The sequence below is a fragment of the Salvelinus fontinalis genome, chromosome 17, assembly GCF_029448725.1.
Source record: "Salvelinus fontinalis isolate EN_2023a chromosome 17, ASM2944872v1, whole genome shotgun sequence".
Classification (NCBI taxonomy): domain Eukaryota; kingdom Metazoa; phylum Chordata; class Actinopteri; order Salmoniformes; family Salmonidae; genus Salvelinus; species Salvelinus fontinalis.
In genome coordinates, this window is record NC_074681.1 from 44,825,357 (window position 1) to 44,849,421 (window position 24,065).

Below are 24,065 nucleotides of genomic sequence, written 5' to 3' on the forward strand. Positions count from 1 at the left end.
TAGCATTTTATGTTTCTAGTCCCCCCATTTGAAGAAGTCATAAGTATTCGGACAAATTAACTGATTGTAGCTAGATGATTTGGCTAGATGAAGCTTGTGACTCTACAAACTCTTTGGATCCATTTTTAGTCTGTTTTGGGTATGTCTGAGGTCATGTCTTGCCCAATACTAACTGAATGGTGAATGATCTATTCTATGTGCGCTATTTCTATGCTTCCCGTTCTTAAATGTTGTATTTTACGTTTGGCTCACTCTAAAGGTTTGTGTCCATGCAAGACAACTTGTGAGCATACACAAACTTGCAAAAAAACACTTGAAACAGTCTGTGCACTGTGTGCAGACACACACACAAGTGCACACTCAGGCATCCATTCACATGTACGTCATGTGCCCTATCTTAAGAAGACTTTCCTTGTCATGTTGTTTTGGTCCTTCCTCTTTGTCTTTAACAGGAAAAGAGAGAGATGGTAGCAGGTGTTGGTGCTTGTCCAGGCTTGTCAATGCCTGCTTTGGGGGATAGATACCCAGTCTCTTGAGAAGCACTTGGCTCACATTGTATACAACCAGTAATGGTTAAAATGTATTAATGATGGCATCAGGTTTCATCAGGATTTTGTTTTCATCTATGGGGGCGTTTTGAAGTCTCTATTTATTTCTGGCATCTCGGATATTTCCTGTTGTGTGAAAGTTGAGAGCTTAATTTATTTCATGAACACCTGACTCAACAAAGCAGAGTGGTAAATTTAGATATTTCACAGCAGTGTATAATTGCATATGGTTAATTCGTTTTATGACAAATAATTGCTTATGGATGAAGTGGAAAGGCAGGCAATGTCACAATCAATTTCCATCTGACACCACTTAACCTGATTCATTCTTTTTGAATGCACACATTCCTTTTGAATCACAATTAATGTGATATGTTGTAGTTTGAGGTTGTGTGTGTGTCTATTTTAATCTATTGTTATTAAATAAATACATGTTTTGTCGATTGAACACCTACTGTAGACTTTACGCTAATTTGAGATGATGATGAAAGTGAACTAGTGACATCGGACCAGAGTGAAATTACAAGACAATATCCTTATGAAAGTAGATACACCGTAAAGGGAAAAATCGAATCAAATGTTATTGGTCTCATACACATGTTTAGCAGATGTTATTGCTAGTGTAGCGAAATGCTTGTGTTCCTAGCTCCCAACAGTGCAGTAATATCTAACAATACACACGTCTAAAAGTAAAATAATGGAATTAAGAAATATAAGGACGAGCAATGTCAAAGTCCAGAGAATAAATATATATACACTGTGTGTGTATGTGATATATAGACATTATGGATATTAGACGTTGTGACATTATGTGGATAGAATATTTAGTATATCTGAAGAATACGTGGATAGAATATTATATGTACAGCAATAGTTGAATATATACTGAACAAAAATATACACGCAACATGCAACAATTTCAGTTAGAGTTCATATAATGAAATCAGTCAATTTAAATGAATTCATTAGGCCCTAATCTATGGATTTCACATGACTGGGCAGTGGTGCAGTCGTGGGTGGGAATCACCCACTGGGGAGACAGGCCCAGCCAATCAGAATGAGTTTTTCCCAACAATAGGGCTTTATTATAGACAGAAATACTCCTCAGTTGAATCAGCAGTCCGGGTGGCTGGTCTCAGACAATCCCGCAAGTGAACAAGTCGGATGTGGAGGTCCTGGGCTGGCGTGGTTACATGTAGTCTGCGGTTGTGAGGCCTGTTGGATTTACTGCCAAATTCTCTAAAACGGCTAATTGCATGCTTCCTCAAAACATGAGATATCTGCGGCATTTTTTTTGTGTGATAAAACTGCAAATTTTAGTGGCATTTTATTGTCCCCATTACAAGGTGCACCTGTGTCCTGATTAGGGCGGGATGGTATACAGTATTTTATGATATACCGGTATTGATTCAGGGACTGGCTTGGGTTTTTACTTTACCTTCAATAACAGTATTTTAATGTTTGTTTTGTTAAATGTGATACGCCATGTGTAATGTCAATTTTGATAGTTTACTTCGCTAATTGAGTCACCTCTCTCCGCTCTTTCTCTCCGTGCCACTTTCCACACTGACCTAGCCACTAGCGTTCTATGACTCTATTAGTTTGTGTTTCTTACATCAGCAAACAGCTAGTTTGTCTTTTCTTAGCAAATTGCCCTAAATCTTGTGAGATGCTAATTGTTAGCCGCTAATGCTAATAGCTAGCTAGCTAGCTAATAAATGTACTGAGTCAGAGCAAACGTAGCTAGCTAATACAGCCTGATAATACCAGTGATGGTGTAGACCTAAATCAGCATGTTGTTTGTGCAACAGTATCTTCTAAATAAAATAGGAATATGCAAAGCAAGAATATGTTAGCTACATGAAGTAGCTAAGAGAATACATGCAATGTAACCAAAGGTTATAGGGTCCCCTAGGAAACACTTATCAACACTTTATTTCCTACCTTGTCACAATAACTCCTCCCTGGCATTTTAATTTGTTGTCATCTCAAACAACACTGCATTCAAAGTGCCGACTATTATATTCTAACTATAGAATTAGAATGGTCATTCTATTTCCATGATTCCAACAGTTTTGCTCTAATTCGCAATTGCAACATTTGGTTAAAAATAAGTCCAAGATTTTTTGCCCATATCGTGCAGCCCTACGCGGTGTGGAAATTATCTCAATTGAGCACTGGTGTAAAGTACTTTAGTAGTACTTGAAAGTATTTTTACTTAAGTCGGTTCTTTGGTATCTGTACTTCACTTTACTATTATTTTTTTTTGACAACTTTTACTTTAACTTTACTACGTCCCTAAAGACAATACCTGTACTTTTTACTCTATACATTTTCCCTGACACGTAAAAGTACTCGTTACATTTTGAATGCTTAGCAGGACAGGAAAATGGTCCAATTCACGCACTTGTCAAGAGTACATCCCTGGTCATCTACTGCCTAGACCCTGCTACATACGTCTGGTGTCTGAGCCGTTGAAATGCAACTCCACTTTGTCTCTGTACTGACGTTTTGCCTGTTTGATTGCCTTACGGAGGGCATAACTGCACTGTTTGTATTCTACCATATTCCCAGGCACCTTGCCATGGTTAAATATGGTGGTTCGTGCTTTCAGTTTTGTGCGAATGCTGCCATCTATCAACGATTTTTGGTTTGGTTAGGTTTTAATAGTCACAGTGGGAACAACCTCCCCTATACACTTCCTGATTAACTCAGTCACTCTGTCCGTGTATATATCAGTGTTATTCTCAGTGGCAACCCGGAACATATCCCACTCCGCGTGATCAAAACAACCTTGAAGCATGGATTCCGATTGTTCTGACCAGCTTTGAATAGACTTTAGCACAGGTACTTCCTTTTATAGGAAGGGAGGAGCAGGATGGAGTCGTGATCTGATTTGCTGTAGGGAGGGAGGTGGACAGCATTTTAGCCACCCCGAAGGGGGAGTAACAATGGTAGAGTTTTTGAGTGCTACAAACAATGCGTTTATTGAACCATTTTCCTCAAATTTGCTTTGTTAAAATCCCCAGTTACAATGAATGCGGCCTCAGGATATGTGGTTTACTGTTTTCACAAAGCCCAGTGTAGTTCCTTGAGGTCCGTCATGGTATATACACAGCTGTGACTATAACTGAACAGAATTCTCTCTTTAAATTTTTTTTTAAGCTTTATTTATAGAATTTCAGATATAACAACAAAAACAGTACAACCCCAACCACTAATTTTCCCATCCATCCATCCATCCCCTCCCTCCCAACCTTTCTCCCTCCAAAAACCCCCACCCGCTAAGACAGCTATAAAAGTAAGTTAAATCATTAATAGAAACAAAAGCAACGGAACATTCTTATCAGCACAAATGGCCACTAGAACAGACATAACTGCTTACCAAAATATGCAAGTTACCCTAAGTAAAAGACTGGCTCTCCCTGTTTTGTATTAATGGGGACCAGGTTCGGTTTAACTTTTGTTGGGACCCATGCACAGTGTACCTAACCTTCTCCAGAGGCAGAGATGACATCACCTCCTTAACCCCCTGCATAAAGGAGGGTGGCTTTGCAGACTTCCAGTGAAAGAGGACAAGGCGGTGAGGTAGAAGTAGCTTGCGTGGTAGCTTTCTGGTCTAGGGGAAGTGCCTCAAAAATGGCAGTGACCAGGTTGGGGCTAATCGTTGTATTACACTTATGTGAGAATGCCTCAAAAATGGGGTCCCAGAGGCCACTCAAAGATTGGCATGACCAAAACATGTGTCCCACAGTTTCTGGACTCTGGTGGCATCTCAAACACTTGGGGTCAACATTTGGGTATATTTTTGCCAATCTGTCATTTGAGTAATGGAGACGGTGCAAAACCTTAAACTGAATAAGCACATGCCTTATGCAAAATTATGATGTTTGGATACGCTAAATACTTTGTTGCCATATATCATCGGGTAGCTCGCCACCTATGTCTTGCTCCCATGCAGATTTTGTATTTGCAAAGGAAGGCCGATTTAATGTTCTGTATTATGTCGTGTATTCTGGAGATTGTGCCCTTCAGATAAGGGTTAAGATCTAAGCACCTCTCGACTGGACACTTAGTAGGCTCGAGTGGAAATGAAGGGAAATGTTTTTTGGCAAGCTGCGAGTTTGCAGGTATCTAAAAAAGTGGGTATTGGGAATATTATGGTGAACCCTCAGAGTATTCATATATCTTTATGTACATATTCTTTATCCCTTTACACTTGTGTGTATAAGGTAGTAGTTGTGGAATTGTTAGGTTAGATTACTTGTTGGTTATTACTGCATTGTCAGAACTAGAAGCACAAGCATTTCGCTACACTCGCATTAACATCTGCTAACCATGTGTATGTGACAAATAACATTTGATTTGATTTGATTTATCGAATGAGACAAATGTGTTATCAACAAATAAGTCACAAAAAAACACCAGACCGCTCCTATGCCTGAACTGGAATGCCATGTCAATCTGCGACGCAGGGAATAGATGATTAGATGTTAATGGAGAGAAGCCGCTTGCTTGTTTATGGCTAAAGTGATATCAGAATTGGCACCAGAATTTAAGGGAGTTCTTAACAATGGAGTTCAAAACCTGGGTGCCAAGGTTCATGGGCATTGGGGAGCACAGGAGTGAGACTGGAGAAGTTGGAAGGTTTGACTGTAACTCCATAATGGCCCATGTTGGGCCATCCGTGTTTTCAAATGTAGAAACCCCAAAAAATCACATTTAGATATATTTTCTGATCAGTAGTAGTGTAAAATGCCTGCCGGCTTAGGTCTCTCTAGATGTACCTTTCTCATTTGTGGATTTGACATATTCCAAATGAATTTGGAAATGTAGCTGTCCAGTTGTTTCAACATCGACTTTGGCAGAAAAAATGGGAATAATTTGGAACAAGTACAAAAACCTAGGTAGTACAATCATCTAAACAGAATTAATGCGACCTGCTGTGGGAAGAGGGAAGAGACGGGTACCTTATGAAATCCCGCTTAGTGCGCTCAAGGAGTTTTTCGATGTTATGTTTAAACAGAGCCTTAAATGAGCATGTGGTCTTTATCCCCAAATAAGTAAAGACCTGATGCTCCACTTAAATGTGAAATTGGTATACCCAATTTATTCTGCTAACTGATTAATGGGGAGGAGCACGCCTTTTGTTAGGTTTAACTTATAACCAGAGAATGTCCCAAAACCTTGTAGCATGTCCAAGGGATAGGGTATAGACTCCACAGGGTTAGAGATGTAGAAAAGAAGACCTTCTGCATATAAGGACACCTTGTGAGTTATGCTGCCCCTTAATATTCCCTTAATCTTCTCCTCCGTCCGCAGGGCGATAGCAAGAGGTTCAATAGCCATATCAAATAGGAAAGGGGATAAATAGCAACCCTGCCTGGCCCTCCTGTGGAGAGGGAATTAGCTGGAGGTAACATAACAGCCACTGGGGAAGAGTACAACATCTTTATCCAGGAAAGGAATGACAGACCAAACCCACATCTCTCTAGTACTGCAAATAGATATTCCCACTCAACCCGGTCGGGGAGAATGCTTTATAAAATTCAATAGGGAAGCCATCAGACCCAGAGTAACTTCCTCATCACTTACTGAGGCATCCATGTTGGTTTGTTCATCTGAATTTCCATGTTGGTTTGTTCATCTGAATTGAGACCGGGGATGTCCAGATTGTCTAGAAATGCATGCATACGAGATGTGTCAGGAAGAGCTTCTGACGAGTAAAGAGTAGAGTAGAATTGCTTAAATTGATTGTTGATTTCTTTGGGATTGGTAGAAGTTAAATCTGCTACAACAGAGATTTCAGGTATGGTGCTGCTATCAACGGATTGTCGAAGCTGGTGAGATAACATTTTGCCAGCTTTCTCTTCGTGTTCATAGCATTGCCTCGACTTAAACAGAAGCTTCTCAGTTTGTTTGGTGGAAAGATTGTCAAATTCTGATTGGTGTAGCAGTCTCCATTTGTAGAGTTCAGGAGTCGTAGAAGAGTCATACAGTGCCTTGCAAAAGTATTCATCCCCTTTGCATTTTTCCTATTTTGTTGCATTACAATCTGTAATTTGAATGGATTTAATTTGGATTTCAACAAATGGACATACACAAAATAGTCCAAATTGGTGAAGTGAAATGAAAAAAATTGCTTGTTTAAAAAATAAATAAATGTAAAACTGAAAAGTGGTGTGTGCATATGTATTCACCCCCTTTACTATGAAGCCCCTAAATAAGATCTGGTGCAACCAATTACCTTCAGAAGTCACATAATTAGTTAAATAAAGTCCACCTGTGTGCAATCTGTGTCACATGATCTCAGTATATATACACCTGTTCTCAAAGGCCCCAGAGTCTGCAACACCACTAAGCAAGCGGCACCATGAAGACCAAGGAGCTCTGCAAACAGGTCAGGGACAAATTTGTGGAGAAGTGCAGATCAGGGTTGGGTTATAAAAAAATCTTCAACATCCCACGGAGCACCATTAAATCCATGAAAATGGAAAGAATATGGCACCACAACAAACCTGCCGAGAGGGCTGCCCACCAAAACTCACAGATCAGGCAAGGAGGGCATTAATCAGAGGCAACATAGAGACAAAATATAACCCTGAAGGAGCTGCAAAGCTCACAGCGGAGACTGGAGTATCTGTCCGTAGGACCACTTTAAGCCGTACATTCCACAGAGCTGGGCTTTACAGAGAGTGGCCAGAAAAAAAGCCATTGCTTAAAGAAAGAAATAAGTAAACAGGTTTGGTGTCCGCCAAAAGACATGTGGGAGACTCCCCAAACATATGGAGGAAGGTACTCTGGTCAGTTGAGACAGAAATGTAGCTTTTTGGCCATCAAGGAAAACTCTATGTCTGGCGCAAAACCAACACTTCACATCACCCTGAAAATAACCATCCCCACAGTGAAGCATGGTGGTGGCAGCATCATGCTGTGGGGATGTTTTTCATCAGTAGGGACTGGGAAACTGTTCATAATTGAATAAATTATGGATGTCGCTAAATAAAGGGAACTTATTGAGGGAAACCTGTTTCAGTCATCCACAGATTTGAGATTGGGACGGAGGTTCACCTTCCAGCATTGACAATGACCCTAAGCATATTGCTAAAGCAACACTCAAGTGGTTTAAGGGGAAACATTTAAACGTCTTGAATGGCCTAGTCAAAGCCCAGACCTCAATCCAATTCAGAATCTGTGGTATGACTAAGATTGCTGTACACCAGCGGAACCCATCCAACTTGAAGGAGCTGGAGCAGTTTTGCCTGGGCAAATGGGCAAAAATCCCAGTGGCTAGTTGTGCCAAGGCATACCTCATGAGACTTGTAGCCTCAAAAGGTGGCTCTACAAAGTATTGACTTTGGGAGGGGGGGTGAAAAGTCATGCATGGTCAGTTTTCTTTGTCTTATTTCTTGTTTGTTTCACAAAAAAACATTTGGCATCTTCAAAGTGGCAGGCCTGTTGTGTAAATCAAATGATACAAACCCCCCCAAAAATTTTAATTCCAGGTTGTAAGGCAACAAAATAGGAAAAATGCCAAGGGGGTGAAAACTTTTGCAGCCACTGTATCTGATGCTCTGTTGTCATATGCTGTGTATGAAATATTTTGGCCCCTTAGATATGCTTTTAACGACTCCCACACAGTAGAGTGAGACACGTCAGGGGTGCAGTTGATCTGTAAAAAGCCATCTGTGAGTTTTTTAAAGGCACTAGTAGTAGTAGTGGGTCAAGTCGCCACACGCGTCGTGACACAGTACTGGCCGGAAAGCGGATATCTAGCTGGACAGGGCTATTATCTGAGATAACGATGCTGTAAAATTGGCCATTAGTTACTAAAGGAAGAATTATATTGTCCAGCAGGAGAAAGTAAATCCTAGGGTATAAGCGGTGGACTGGAGAATAAAAAGGAGTACTGTTTAGCAGTGGGATTGCTCCTCCTTCATGGATCAGACAAATTATATGATTCTAGAAATGAGTTGATTACTGCACCTGATTTAGAAATGACATTGTTGGGCTTCAGTCTGAATCTGTCAAGACTTGGATGCAATACACAATTGAAATCTCCGCCCAATATAAATTGATGAGATTTTAGGTCGTGAAGTGTTGCGACGTGGTCAGAGAGAAATTGAGTGTCAACCCAATTATAGAGGTTAGCTAAAACAATTTCCCCATCACTTAATATGTCTTCCATTAGTATCTGAAATTACTTTGGAGGAGACAAACAGGGTGCCTTTTCTGATGGCTGCCCCTCGGGCCTTAGCACCAAAGTTGGAGTGAAATATTTGGTCTACCCATCCTCTCTTTAGTTTATCAAGGTCGCTGGACCAGAGATGGGTCTCTTGGAGAAAAACAATGTCCGGACTTAAGGACTTGAGATGAGCATACACTCGGCTACGCTTGACCACCTGGTTAACTCCTTTGACGTTCCAGCTGATAAAGCATGTGGAGCCTAGAGTCAGTGAATTAGACATACTCATAGTAATCAGAAATGAATGTTAGTACGTTCACATGGCCAGTGTGCTGAAAGGTCAGAGTAATAAAATATTAGGAAAATAAAAAACAGCTCAAAACAACAAAATACCCAGAAGAAAAGCTTGGACCCCTATGCTGGCCTTCCCCCTGTTGAAAGGCTGCATCTACCTCTCCTAGACTAGAGCAAAATGCTACCATGTTAAACTGAACCTCAGTAGAGATCTATCCAGGGCCAACATAATTAAGTTTACACCTAGGGAAGGGATTCTGGAGGGAACCACCTCAGTTTTCTGAGGTATCTTATGCAATATGCATATTTGAAGGATAGTATCAATATATATATATATAATCAATATATACAAAAGGAGGTATAGGTATATGTTCCCCCCTCTCCCCCTGACCCAACCCATCCACTTGGGGGAACAAAATTATATAGAGTTGTAGTCAGAAGTTTACATACACCTTAGCCAAATACATTTATATTCAGTTTTTCACAATTCCTGAATTTAATCCTTGTAAAAAATTACCTGTCTTAGGTCAGTTAGGATCACCACTTTATTTCAAGAATGTGAAATGTCAGAACAATAGTCGAGAGAATGATTTATTTCAGCTTTTATTTCTTTCATCAAATTCCCAGTGGGTCAGAAGTTTACCTACACTCAGTTAGTATTTGGTAGCATTGCCTTTAAATTGTTTAACTTGGGTCAAACGTTTCGGCTAGCCTTCCACAAGCTTCCCACAATAAGTTGGGTGAATTTTGGCCTATTCCTCCTGACAGAGCTGGTGTAACTGAGTCAGGTTTGTAGGCCTCCTTGCTCGCACACGCTTTTTCCAGTTCTGCCCACACATTTTCTATAGGATTGAGGTCAGGGATTTGTGATGACCACTCCAATACCTTGACTTTGTTGTCCTTAAGCCATTTGCCACAACTTTGGAAGTATGCTTGGAGTCATTGTCCATTTGTAAGATCCATTTGTGACCAAGCTTTAACTTCCTGACTGATGTCTTGAGATGTTGCTTCAATATATCCACTTCATTTTCCTCCCTCATGATGCCATCTATATTGTGAAGTGCACCAGTCCCCCCTGCAGCAAAGCACCCCCACAACATGATGCTGCCACCCTCGTGCTTCACTGTTGGGATGGTGTTCTTCGGCTTGCAAGCCTCCCCCTTTTTGATCCAAACATAACGATGGTCATTATGGCCAAACAGTTCTGTTTTTGTTTCACCTGGGTTTTTTAAGGCGGGTTTGGAGCAGTGGCTTCTTCCCTGCTTAGCGGCCTTTCAGGTTATGTCGATATATGACTCGTTTTACTGTGGATATAGATACATTTGTACCGGTTTCCTCAGCATCTTCACAAGGTCCTTTCCTGTTGTTCTGGGATTGATTTGCACTATTCGCAAAACAGTACGTTCATCTCTAGGCAAAAGAATGCGTCTCCTTCCTGAGTGGTATGATGGCTGCGTGGTCCCATGGTGTTTATACTTGCGTACTATTTTTTGTACAGATGAACGTGGTACCCTCAGGCGTTTGGAAATTGCTCCCGAGGATGAACCAGACTTGTGGAGGTCTACAATTTTGTTTCTGAGGTCTTGGCTGATTTCTTTTGATTTTCCCATGACATCATTTTCTGGAATTTTCCAAGCTGTTTGAAGGCACAGTTAACTTAGTGTATGTAAACTTCTGTCCCATTGGAATTGTGATACAGTGAATTATAAGTGAAATAATTTGTCTGTAAACAATTGGTGGAAAAATGATTTGTGTCATGCACAAAGTAGATGTCAAAATCGACTTGCCAAAACTATAGTTTGTTAGCAAGAAATTAGTGGAGTGGTTGAAAAACGAGTCTTGTCTATAGGGGGTGCTGTTAGCACTTTGTAATAATTACGTTCCCAAATTAAACTGCCTCGTACTCAATTCTTGCTCGTACAATATGCATATTATTATTACTATTGGATAGAAAACACTCTCTAGTTTCTAAAACCGTTTGAATTATATCTGTGAGTGAAACATAACTGGACTTAGAGCAATTTTCCTATGTGGATGTGAGAATGCAAAATTTTGCTGGCTGTTCTCAGATCTGTTTATAAATCTGCCTGTCTTCTATTGGTTGAGATGCACTGCATACGCCTTCCCCTGGTTGTTAGTGAATAGTGAGACTTGAAATGGAGTCTCTAGGCAGATCTGAAAGGTTATAAATGGCTTGGGAAGAAAAGTACTGGTCTTTTCCCTCTTCGCTCTGGCGCAGGAAGGAGCTTGGCATATCGTACTAGAACCTTCGGTTATAACTCTTAGAAATATCCGGCTGTGTTTTTATTCGATATAGGTGTTAAAGACATCATAATGTTGTTATTTTAAACCGAATTATATCGGTTTATGTCAGTATATTGCGATTTTCGGATATTTATTAGTGTTCTAGGGAGTTGGTGATGTCTGGACCCCATGGCTAATGTTTACTGCTAATTGCAACGTTGAAGAGGACATTCTACAACCGAGCAACGATTCTTTTGGACAAAGGACACCTTTCCCAAGATTCTGATGGGAGTTCATCAAAAAGTAAGAACTATTTATGCTGATAATTCGTTGTTCTGTTGAAAAATGTTAAATGGGGCCCCGTGTGGCTGGGGCCCCGTGTGGCTGGGTTGGTAGAGCATGGCGCTTGCAACGCCAGGGTTGTGGGTTCGATTCCCACAGGGGGCCAGTATAAAAAAAAAAAAGTATGAATGTATGTACTTGTAAGTCGCTCTGGATAAGAGCGTCTGCTAAATGGCTTAAATGTAAATGTAAATGTTAAATGCATAAGCCGCCATTAATTTCAGTGTAGCCTCGCTTTAACGCACGCTGTATGTTGTAGTAACGTTAATTTTAAAAATGTAACACAGCGATTGCATTAAGAACTAATTTGTCTTTCATTTGCTGTCCAACCTGTATTTTTTAGTCAAGTTTATGATTATTTATTGATTAGAATAGGTGCCTCTCCAAAGATTTCTCCCAACATTTTCTGGGCAGCTTGGCAACTTTTCTCATTGTATAACCACGATTTGTGCCGCTAAATATGCACATTTTCGAACAAACTCTATATGCATTGTGTAATATGATGTTATAGGACTGTAAACTGAAGAATTCTGAGAAGGTTAGTGAAAAAATTAATATATTTTGGTGGTTTATACGTTATCGCTATTTTTGGCTTGAATCAATGCTGTTGTGATGTTTGCTATTGTGGTAAGCTAATATAACGCTATATTGTGTTTTCGCTGTAAAACACTTAGAAAATCTGAAATATTGTCTGGATTCACAAGATCTGTGTCTTTCATTTGCTGTACGCTGTGTATTTTTAAGAAATGTTTTATGATGAGTAATTAGGTAATACACGATGGTCTCTGTAGTTATTCTAGTTGCTTTGGTGAGAGTTGTGATGGTGGCTGCAATGGTAAACTATGATTTATACCTGAAATATGCACATTTTTCTAACAAAACATATGCTATACAATAAATATGTTATCAGACTGTCATCTGATGAAGTTGTTTCTTGGTTAGTGGCTATTTATATCTTTATTTGGTCGAATTTGTGATAGCTACTGATGCAGTAAAAAAATGGTGGAGTAAAAACGTGGTGTCTTTTGCTATCGTGGTTAGCTAATAGATTTACATATTGTGTTTTCCCTGTAAAACATTTTAAAAATCAGAAATGATGGCTGGATTCACAAGATGTGTATCTTTCATCTGGTGTCTTGGACTTGTGATTTAATGATATTTAGATGCTAGTATTTACTTGTGACGCTATGCTAGGCTATGCTAGTCAGCTTTTTTACTGATGGGGGTGCTCCCGGATCCGGGTTTTGGAGGAATTAGAGGTTAATGACTCCAACCTAATTGTATGTAAAATTCCGACTTCAACTGTGTAAATGTGTGTATATATATATATATTGGTTGTATTACCAAAATAAATGATCACACAAATAATATATATATATATTTTTTTGAGACAGTCTCAAAATAATACAAAAAAAAGGTTCACTTGTAAATGTCCCGTACCTCGGGCTTAAAAAAATTGTCCAGCCTGGTAAATGGTTGAGTGAACCCCAAGTGACCTCAGTCACTCAATTGTCCTCAATAAACAGTGTGTAAAACAAGTACCATACCAAACTCAGCACCATAAACGCTCCTGGCCACACTACAATACACATTATTTGGATTCACAATAGGCCTACTGTAACATCAAATTGGTAAAAACCCACACGATACAGTGTAAATCACAAGGAAATCAAATGAAATACCCTATGGTAAAAGTTGTCAGTCAGTTGAGTCTGTCACTAGAACTCCAGAGACTTGGCTTTGAATGGTAATACTAGGAATTGTTATTGGATCCGGTCATAGCATGCCGAGTCCGGAGTAACCTTTTGTGGTTGTAGCATCATGTCCAAGGGTCCTCGGAGGGGACGACTCAGGTTGAGCTCTCCAGTGGACTCTTGCACAGCAAGAACTCAGAACTCGTGAAGGTGCTTGTCCCAGTGTTTGTGCTGGGTCCCTACAACCATCATCTTCAAGGTTCGATTTACCGTCTCGTTGAGGTTGGTCTGTGGGTGATAGGCCGTGGTCAAATTATGTTTCAGGAATTGGAAACCTTGGTCAGACAGGATGTGATTAGGCGCTCCCCAGCGTGTCAGGATCTCTTTCGTGAGGATGTTAGAGATTGTCCTCGCTGTGGCCCGGTGAAGGACAAAAAGCTCCACCCACTTGGAAAAGTAAACAACAAAAACAAGCATGTACACATTCTGATTGGAGCTTCTAGGAAATAGACCCATCAAATCTACTCCTTAACATTTACAAAGGCAGGGTAAACACTGTTTGCTGCAACTTGCCGGCAGTCTTCTGTCCTTCTGTTTTGTACATTTGACAAACCTGACAGTTTCGGATGTGTGACTTTTACATCCAGGCTCTGATTTGGCCAGCACAATAGTGTTTGCAACCACTTGTAGGGTTTGAACTTGCTGAAATGACCAGCTAACGGGTCTTCATGGAAATGTTGCAGCATGTTCTCCATCTTCCAGGATAGTCTGGTACAGAGCCTGTACTTCTTGATCATCCTTTTGGGCCTTCCACATGGCCTCATCAGAGATGGGGAAGTCAGTTTTGGGTGAGCTCTGTCAATCTGGATACCACTGAAGTACATGAAATCAATTCCCAACATGACAGGAAAAGCAAGGGTCTTGGAAGGCAGAATAACAGAAGGAATCCTATAGGAGTGGTTAAACAGGTGGCACTTAACTTCACCCCATCCGTGTGGTCATTTAGCCTCAACATCAGCCAGATACAATGGACCTTCTGTCCAAGGCTTCATGTTGTCTTGTGTACCATTCTCACCTCCTTCCATAGCTTCTCATTGATGACCCGGTGTCCACGATGGCTCTTTCTGTCCAAGGGCCTATGGACAGGGGTAACACCAACTGGTGTGGTAATCCCACATTAATTAACAAGTTAGTAGTCATTAGTAAAGTATTTTTGCAGTACCTAATCTAATACTTTTTTTTCTTATTGTGTCCAGTGTAATTTTAACCTTTGTTTAACTAGGCAGGTTAGTTAAGAACAAATTCTTATTTTACTACGTCAGCCAAACCTTCCCCTAACCTATGGGACTCCCGATCACAGCCGGTTGTTATACAGCCCAGGATCAAACCAGGGTCTGTAGTGACGCCTCTAGCACTTAGATGCAATGCCTTAGACTGCTGCGCCACTCGGGAGCCCGCATGCACATATGCTGCAGCAATGGTGCCTTCTTCAGTGTTGGAAGTAAACACTCATATGCTCAAACAAATACCTTTATTGGTTAAAAACATTTTGATCGCACATTGATCAACATCAGAAGCCTGTATTGTAAACCAACAGTAAGTGTGTACCTCACCGTTACATGGATTTTTGTAACCCATACCCCATGAAAAGTGATGTGTGTTACAACTAATAAGCCTGTTTAGCCATGTTCAATGTTCTTCTCTATGTCTCCCTCAGGTGGTGGCCCAGGCAGTGTTGTTCATGTGTATGAACACGGCTGGGATCTTCATCAGCTACCTGTCGGACCGTGCCCAGCGCCAGGCCTTCCTGGAGACGAGGAGGTGCATCGAGGCCAGGCTCCGTCTGGAGACAGAGAACCAGAGACAGGTAAGACCATTGGTCTTGGTCAACCGAAAGGATTATGTATGTAACAATGGTTCTCTGAAGAAACAAGTGACTGAAAGAAAACAGTCACTGTAAGACATGTAACCATACAGTCTTAGAAGAAAAGGTGCTATCTAGAACCTTAAAAGGTTCTTCGGCTGTCCCCACAGGAGAACCTTTTGAAGAAACCTTGTTGGTTCCAGGTAGAATCCTTTTGTGTTACCTATGGTTAACCAGCCAAATAACTCTATCTCCAGGAGTGATAAGTATAGTTTGTGTCTTAATCTGTTGTCGTCTAGTACTGTCTTTTTGCTAGCTAGGGAAATCTATTTTCGGTGCTGCCTGCCTTCCAAGCAGCCTACTTGGTGGGTGAACTGCTGACTGCTATTCTCTCGTAGATGATTGTTGACACATTAACCAGGATTAAGGGGCAGGGCAATTTATGACTGTTGTTGTCTTCATAATCCGTGGCTGTATTGGAGGGGGAGTGGTTTATCCTCTCTTAGGCAATCAGCAATTAGTACTGGGGGGTGTGCTCTTCACCTCTGCAAGGCCATTAGCAATTAGTGTTAGTTCTTCAGTCTTCCCTGTTTTCTCAGCGACAGTCTCGTCGCAAAACTAAAACTGTCGCCAAAACAAATGCGGTTCTGTGGAGTTGTTCTCCAGGACACCTGGAGTGCCTCGACTTCAAGTTGGCCGTATTTCTTCATTACACAAAGGAATAACCTCAACCTATTTCTCAGGACTGTTGACATCTAGTGGAAGCCGTAGGAACTGCACGCAATTTGCTTAGAAATCTGGTGTCCCAATGAAATCTCATTGAAAAGACAGTGACCTCAAAAAAAAAAATCTGAATGGTTTGTCCTCGGGGTTTCGCCTGCCAAATAAGTTCTGTTATACTCACAGACATGATTCAAACAGCTTTAGAAACTTCAGAGTGTTTTCCATCCACATCTACTAATAATATGCATATCTTATCTCCTGGGGATGAGTAACTGGCAGTTGAATTTGGGTATGCTTTTCATCCAAATGTGAAAATGCTGCCCCCTACCCTAGAGAAGTTAAGATGGGGAGAAGTCTGTCCATAATAAAGTGCTGCTCTGCCTTCTTAACACTATCAACAAGGCAGGTCCTACATACCCTGGTTTGGTCGCACCTAGACTACTGTTCAGTCGTGTGGTCAGTTGCCAAAAAGAGGGACTTAGGAAAACTACAATTGTCTCAGAACAGGGCAGCACGGCTGGCCCTTAAATGTACACTGAGAACTAACATTAATGATATGCATGTCAATCTCTCATGGCTGAAAGTGGAAGAGAGATAGACTTCATCACTACTTGTTTTTGACAAGATGAATTTTACTGAGCTGTCTGTTTAAAACTACTCGGACACCTATGCATACTCCACAAGACATGCCACCAAAGGTCTCTTCACAATCCAGACTATGGGAGGAGCACAGTAGTCATGGAATAGTAGTCATATAATAGAGTTCCATGACTACATGGAACTCTATTCCACATCAGGTAACTGATGCAAGCAGTAGAATGAGATTTTTAAAAACATGTGAAAAATACACCTTATGGAACAGCGGGGTCTGTGAAGAGATACACACAAAAGTACAGACACACGTATATGCACACAAGCGATAGCACACGCACTCTACACACACGTACATTGTGATTGTAACGGCTGTCGAAGTCGTTCTCCTCCTCAGACGAGGAGGAGCATGGATCGGACCAACACGCAGCGAGGTATGTAGACATAATGAAATTGAATTATAATAACGAATACGAAAATACAAGACAAACTACAAAACAACAAACGACGTCAACAGACCTGAACATGCGAACTAACATAAAACGAAGAACGCACGAACAGACTAAACAAAACTAAACAGTACCGTGTGGTGCACAAACACAGACACAGCAACAATCACCCACAAACAAACAGTGAGAACAGCCTCATGGAGTCTGTTTCTGACCGTTTGAGCAGACACATGCACATTTGTGGCCTGCTGGAGGTCATTTTGCAGGGCTCTGGCAGTGCACCTCCTTGCACAAAGGCGGAGGTAGCAGTCCTGCTGCTGGGTTGTTGCCCTCCTACGGCCTCCTCCACGTCTCCTGATGTACTGGCCTGTCTCCTGGTAGCGCCTCCATGCTCTGGACACTACGCTGACAGACACAGCAAACCTTTTTGCCACAGCTCGCATTGATGTGCCATCCTGGATGAACTGCACTACCTGATCCACTTGTGTGGGTTGTAGACTCCGTCTCATGCTACCACTAGAGTGAGAGCACTGCCAGCATTCAAAAGTGACCAAAACATCAGCCAGGAAGCATAGGAACTGAGAAGTGGTCTGTGGTCACCACCTGCAGAATCACTCCTTTTTTGGGGGTGTCTTGCTAATTGCCTATAATTTCCACCTTTTGTCTATTCCATTTGCACAACAGCATATTAAATTTATTGTCAATCAGTGTTGCTTCCTAAGTGGACAGTTTGATTTCACAGAAGTGTGATTGACTTGGAGTTACATTGTGTTGTTTAAGTGTTCCCTTTATTTTTTTGAGCAGTGTATTTTATAGTATGAATAATCTAATTGAACACAGCTGAATAAAATATAAATTATATTTTCTCTAAAGGGAACGCGCACATGCGGCTATTCTGTGTTGAGCAGTTAACAAAGAAACAGGTACTCCTATATGCTTAATTTAGTTAGTTATGTAACTTTAGTTGTGATACAAATTTTGGGCTATATGTTTTGATGTTTAATACATTCTAAGGCTGCGTGATGCGACTAATGATGATTTGGAAAAAGTCGCATGAAAGGTTTTTTGTTCATGCTGTACACACTACATCAGCCTCTCATTCACAATTTGACAATCACTTGATAATGCCTCAAATTTCCCGTCTGTATCCCCTTTGTTTGGCCTTAATGCCACCTTAACAAATCCATGCATTTTGTTTGCTGAAAATAAACGCAATTGACAGTGAGAGGACGTTTCATTTTTTGCTGAATTTATCAAAAACAAGATTACATCAAGAATAGAATAATAGGTGACAATATTACCCTATCACTTGTGAATCAAATTAAATTAATTAGCCTATGATATTAGTTCGATGTATGTAATTAATCTCTATTGAACAACAACAAAAAATCTGGAAATTCTGCAGTCCTATTTTGACAGTACAATATAGCAACTATAGTCTAATTATCAACCCAAAATGTATGTCAATCACTGGTTAAGGTTGCACCTCAAAATATTTTGAGTCATGCATTCCTGATTGGATGTGTTAGATGAAGCCACTTATTTATTGCACTTAATTATTAAGCACTACGAATAACTTAATACGATGATTACTCATGATTTGGGTCCGACCAAATCACCTTACCAAATCATGCACTAGTGCCACAAACTGTAAAAGTTAGTGGCACCAGTGAGATCAGGGGATGATGTTAGTCTGAAGCGCTGTGGGAATTAACACTTAGGGTAAGGTACTTAGGGTACTATTTGCAATATTGCCTATGTCGTTAGCTTGGCTTTTATAATGCGGCTACAGTTCTAGTGGTTTATTGCATCTCCAGTGGTGTTTTGACATTTTGTATTTGTTTTAAACATGAGCTGGTTAAAAAAAAAGATGAGGACCATGTCTCACCAGTCACTGGTACAGAAATGGTTGAGAAATGCTGTATTGTACTACCAATGTTATGTGTCAACACTACTGCCTGTGTCTAAGTAGGGGGTGTATGTGTGGGTGTGGGTTTTTGTTGTCAATGTTTATATGACCCCCTTACAAATAGGCCCATTTTCACCAGATTCTTTCCTGCTTACAACTTTTATGCCTACCGTGCGCATGACGGCATGCCGGGGACGAGTGGTTGTGGTGGTCTTAAGATGAATGCACTAACTTTAAATCGCTCTGGATTAAAGTGTCTGCTAAAGAGTCAAATGTACACTGGAGACCATTCAGACTGTCGGATAGGAGCCAAAGAGAATTAGTCCATTGGAGAACAGTCAGGGTAGAGAGAGAACCAGAGACAGGTAAGATCACTGAAACCATTAAGGATAGAGATAGAGACAGAGACAGGGAAGACCATGAGAATGTTGTCTAGATACTAGACAAGCAGGAAATGAGAACCAGATAAACAGGGAACTATAACCTGACTGGCTGGGAAACCAGAGGCAGAGACTGGAGAGTGCAGATAGATTCATCTGGAACGATTAGAGAGCTGTTGATAACTACGAACTTGGAACGCAATCACTTATAGTTCAGTACTTAAATTGTGACAGGGTCATACCAGAAAACTGTAATGTATGCTTCCCTGCTCTGTAAGCCCCTACTTACATAGTATGATATAATACAGCACATACAAGAGGATAGACAAGTAGCTCTCTAATGAGCCATGTCTACACACCCACTGTGGTAAATCAGTTACCAAGATATATACACATTCACTCACATATGCATGCATGCACACACGCACACACACACTCGCTCACATTATGCATAAACACAGGCACACACATATACACACATATTCCGATTATTGTTTACTGTACAGATAGTGGATCCATCATTGCTTGGTCAGAGATAGCCGCAGAAAGCTTTTAAGGCATAGTATTTCCTGGAACTACGCTGCCCAAGATAAACCACTGGATCTTTTAATAGAGCAAAACAAAGCCATCCTTGGAAGCCACCGCAGATAACGTGAACAAATAAGTGTCTCTTCGGTGTGAATGTACTCTTAAGGACACAAGGGCTAGCAATGTGCATGCCCTGCCCACCTGACGATCTCTACTTTTCAGTCATCCATTTCCTGTGTTTGAGGGTTGCAAAATCCATTTGTCACTTATTAAATCTCGCTGGATTGATTGGTCTTTTTTTACTCTGGCGACTCTTTCCCACTCTTGCTTGTGACATTTGTTTTTACCATTAACATAGCAACCGTGGAAACCAAATCAAAGCAACTGAATTTGTCACTTTCGCCAAATCCAAAAGGTGTAGACTTTACAGTGAAATGCTTAATTATGAGCCTATTTACAACAATGCAGAGTTAAAAAGTAAGAAATTTGCAAATAAAAACAAGGAAAAAATAACACAGTAATATCCAATTGAGGTGTCTTTTGAGTCGTGACCCACCATAAGAGTTGAGTGGTAAGCACACAAAAAAACACACAAAATGTCAACCCGCTACCCACCTGGACCTTTGCCGTGACCCACAGTTTCAGAACCACTGGTCTAGACAGCTAGGCATTTTAGCAATGAACCATTGCTAATGTTTGGTCCACTGCATCTGCAATGCTCCAGGGTTTGGGGAAAGGGGGTGGGTTGGAGAAGTAAGCTCCGCGTGCTCTAGTGGACATCGTCTCTAATTTTGCCACTGAAAGCCAAGTCACCATCCCCCTCCCTCTCTCTACTTTCACTCTTTCTAACTATAGCAACCTCCCTCTCACTGTCTGTCTCTCTCCCACTTCCACTGTCTCATCCACCACAGCCATCTTTCCGTACTTCCTCTCCCTCACTGTTCCTCTCTATCTCTCCCTCTGTCTCCCTTTGTCTTCTCTACACTTTAAAGGGGTTACCATGAATTTGACAGTAATTTACAGGCAGCTCAGTGGCAAGTAAACCTCCTGTAATATACAGTACCAGTCAAAAGTGTGGACACACCTACTCATTCAAGGGTTTTTCTTTATTTTTTAATATTTTCTATATTGTGGAATAATAGTGAAGACATCAACACTATGAAATAACATATATGGAATCATGTAGTAACCAAAAAAGTGGTAAACAAATCAAAATATATTTTATTTTTGAGATTCTTCAAAGTTGCCACCCTTTGCCTTGATGACAACTTTGCACACTCTGGCATTCTCTCAAACAGCTTCACCTGGAATGCTTTTCCAACAGTCTTGAAGGAGTTCCCACATATGCTGAGCATTTGTTGGCTGCTTTTCATTCACTCTGTGGTCCAACTCATCCCAAACCATCTCAACTGGGTTTAGGTCGGGTGATTTGTGGAGGCCAGGTCATCTGATGCAGCACTCCATCACTCTCCTTCTTGGCCAAATGGCCCTTACACAGCCTGGAGATGTGTTTTGGGTCATTGTCCTGTTGGAAAACAAATGATAGTCCCACTAAGCGCAAACCAGATGGGATGGCGTATCGCTGCAGAATGCTGTGGTAGCCATGCTGGTTAAGTGTGCCTTGAATTCTATATATATCACAGACAGTGTCACCAGCAAAGCACCCCCGCACCATCACACTTCATCCTCCATGCTTCACGGTGGGAACCACACATGTGGAGATCATCCGTTCACCTACTATGCGTCTCACAAAGACACAGCGGTTGGAACCAAAAATCTCTAATTTGGACTCATCAGAGCAAAGGACAGATTTCCACCGATCTAATGTCCATTGCTCGTGTTTCTTGGCCCAGGCAAGGCTCTTCTTCTTGTTGGTGTCTTTTAGTAGTGGTTTCTTTATAGCAATTTGACCATGCAGTCTGAGTTTTTTGACACAAAGATCAACTTTACTAGTTGATCTAGTCCCATCTTAATTACTGTCATACTGTAATATGATCAGGTGCAGCAAAGAAAGACCTAGAAATGATGCAGCTGGTTCAAAACAAAGCAGCACACCTTTCCCTTAACTGCACACACAGAAGTAACATCAGCAACATGCATGACTGTCTTTCATGGTTGAGGGTTGAGGAGTAATGTACTTCTTCTCTTGTAATCTTTTTAAGAAACATTCGTGTGTTGAAAATGCCAAACCACTTGTATAATCAATTTGCGTACATTTAAAAACGGACAAGCTAAGATTTAAAGTTGGCCATTTCTACAGAAACAGACCGTGCCTTTCTCTAAGCAATAGGAAGCAGATTATTCAATCAACCTTTTTATCTGTGCTTGATTATGGTCATATTATTTGTCAAGGTGCAGCTGCTACTACTCTTGGTGCCCTTCGTTTTGTTACAGGTGACAGTTTTGACACTCATCACTGCAACCTGTATCAAAAGGTTGGCTGGACTTTGCTAAAGACCCATTGATTTCTACACAGGGCCTGACTTCATTCCATCTTATCTAACTTTTCTGTTAAAGTAGAGACACCTGAGTTGCCTAACACCTTCACAGGATTGGTTAACTCTTGAGGTTCCTAGAGTCTCCTCCGAGCTAGATAAAAAACATTTTTTTACTGCATCGTATTGTTGGAACACAATTGTCTGGTGCCATTCTGGCAATTTAAAGTATCGATTGGGGACTTATTTGTGAAGGACTGTAACTGTTTTCCGGGGGATTTGTTATTAGTTATTTGTGCTTCCCATGACTGTGTTTTAGTGTGTGTGTATGTACAGTATATATATATAGTAACTTTAATAACTCTACCTACATGTACATATTACATCAATTACCTCAACACCTTTGCCCCCCCCGTATATAGCCCCGTTATTGTTATTTACTGCTGCTCTTTAATTATTTGTTATTCTTCTCTCTTACTTACATTTTTTTAGGTACTTTATTAAAACTGCATTGTTGGTTAAGGGCTTGTAAGTAAGCATTTCACTGTAAGGAAATTCGGCGCCTGTTGTATTTGGTGCATGTGACAAATAACATTTTATTTGATTTTAATTACAGATTTCTAAGGCTGGTAACTCTAATGAACTTATCCTCTGCAGCAGAGGTAACTGTGTCTTCCTTTCCTATGGCGGTCCTCAAAAGAGCCAGTTTCATCATTGTGCTTGATGGTTTATGCAACTGCACTTGAAGAAACTTTCAAAGTTCTTGAAATGTTCCGGATTGACTGACCTTCATGTCTTAAACTTGTTCTCAACTGGCCTACCTGGTTAAATAAAGGTGAAAAAAAAAATAAAGTAATGATGGATTGTCATTTCTCTTTGCTTATTTGAGCTGTTCTTGCCATAATATGGACTTGGTCTTCTACCAAATAGGGCTATCTTCTGTATGCCAACCCTACCTTGTCACAACACAACTGATTGGCTCAAACGCATTAAGAAGGAAAGAAATTCCACAAATTAACTTTTAACAAGGTACACATGTTAATTGAAATGCATTCCAGGTGACTACCTCATGACGCTGGTTGAGAGAATGCCAAGAGTATCCAAAGCTGTCATCAAGGCAAAGGTTGGCTACTTTGAATAATCTCAAATGTAAAATATATTTTGTTTAACACTTTTTTGGTTACTACATGATTCCATGTGTTATTTCATAGTTTTGATGTCTTCACTATTATTCTACAATGTAGAAAATAGTAAAAAATAAGGAAAAATCCTTGAATAAGTAGCTGTGCCCAAACTTTTTACTGGTACAGTATGTGTGTGTATGTTGTATTGTACAATGCTAGGAATGAGACCTAGGTCTCAATATATGTTCCCTGTTAAAATAAAGGTAAAAAAAAAAAAAGTTACATTCCCCACCAGACACCCCACAATGGGTTTCTTCATGGTACCCAAACCAAAAACAGATTTAATGCGTCACTCAGTTATGTATAGAGCCATGTCATCATGTCATGCTCTGCCACCAAGTTTAGCTTTACAAAACAGATAAACAACATATTCTATCATAGTGCCTCTCCTCCTCCTATATGAATATGTATATCGGAAAAGTTTGTAATTTTAAAAACATTTAAATGTTTTGGAATGGCCCAGACCTCAATCCAATTGAGAATCTGTGGTATGACTTAAAGATTGCTGTTCACCAGCGGAGCCCATTCAACTTGAAGGAGCTGGATCAGTTTTGCCTTGAATAATGGGCAAAAATACCTGTGGCTAGATGTGCCATACCCTAAGAGACTTGCAGCTGTAATTGCTGCAAAAGGTGGCTCTATAAAGTATTGATTTTGGGGGGTGAATAGTTATGCACGCTCAAATTTTCAGTTTT

At 40.6% G+C, this 24,065-nt stretch overlaps 1 protein-coding gene across 3 annotated transcripts in view; it reads left to right on the forward strand.

The window, feature by feature from the left end:
- Positions 1–24,065, forward strand: part of adcy8 (adenylate cyclase 8 (brain)) — a 190,134-nt gene that overhangs the window by 47,730 nt on the left and 118,339 nt on the right. For all 3 annotated transcript variants that reach the window (XM_055867574.1, XM_055867576.1, XM_055867575.1), the window contains exon 2: positions 15,025–15,174. In XM_055867574.1, the coding sequence (XP_055723549.1) occupies positions 15,025–15,174 (150 nt within the window). The remainder of the gene's footprint in view (positions 1–15,024; positions 15,175–24,065) is intronic.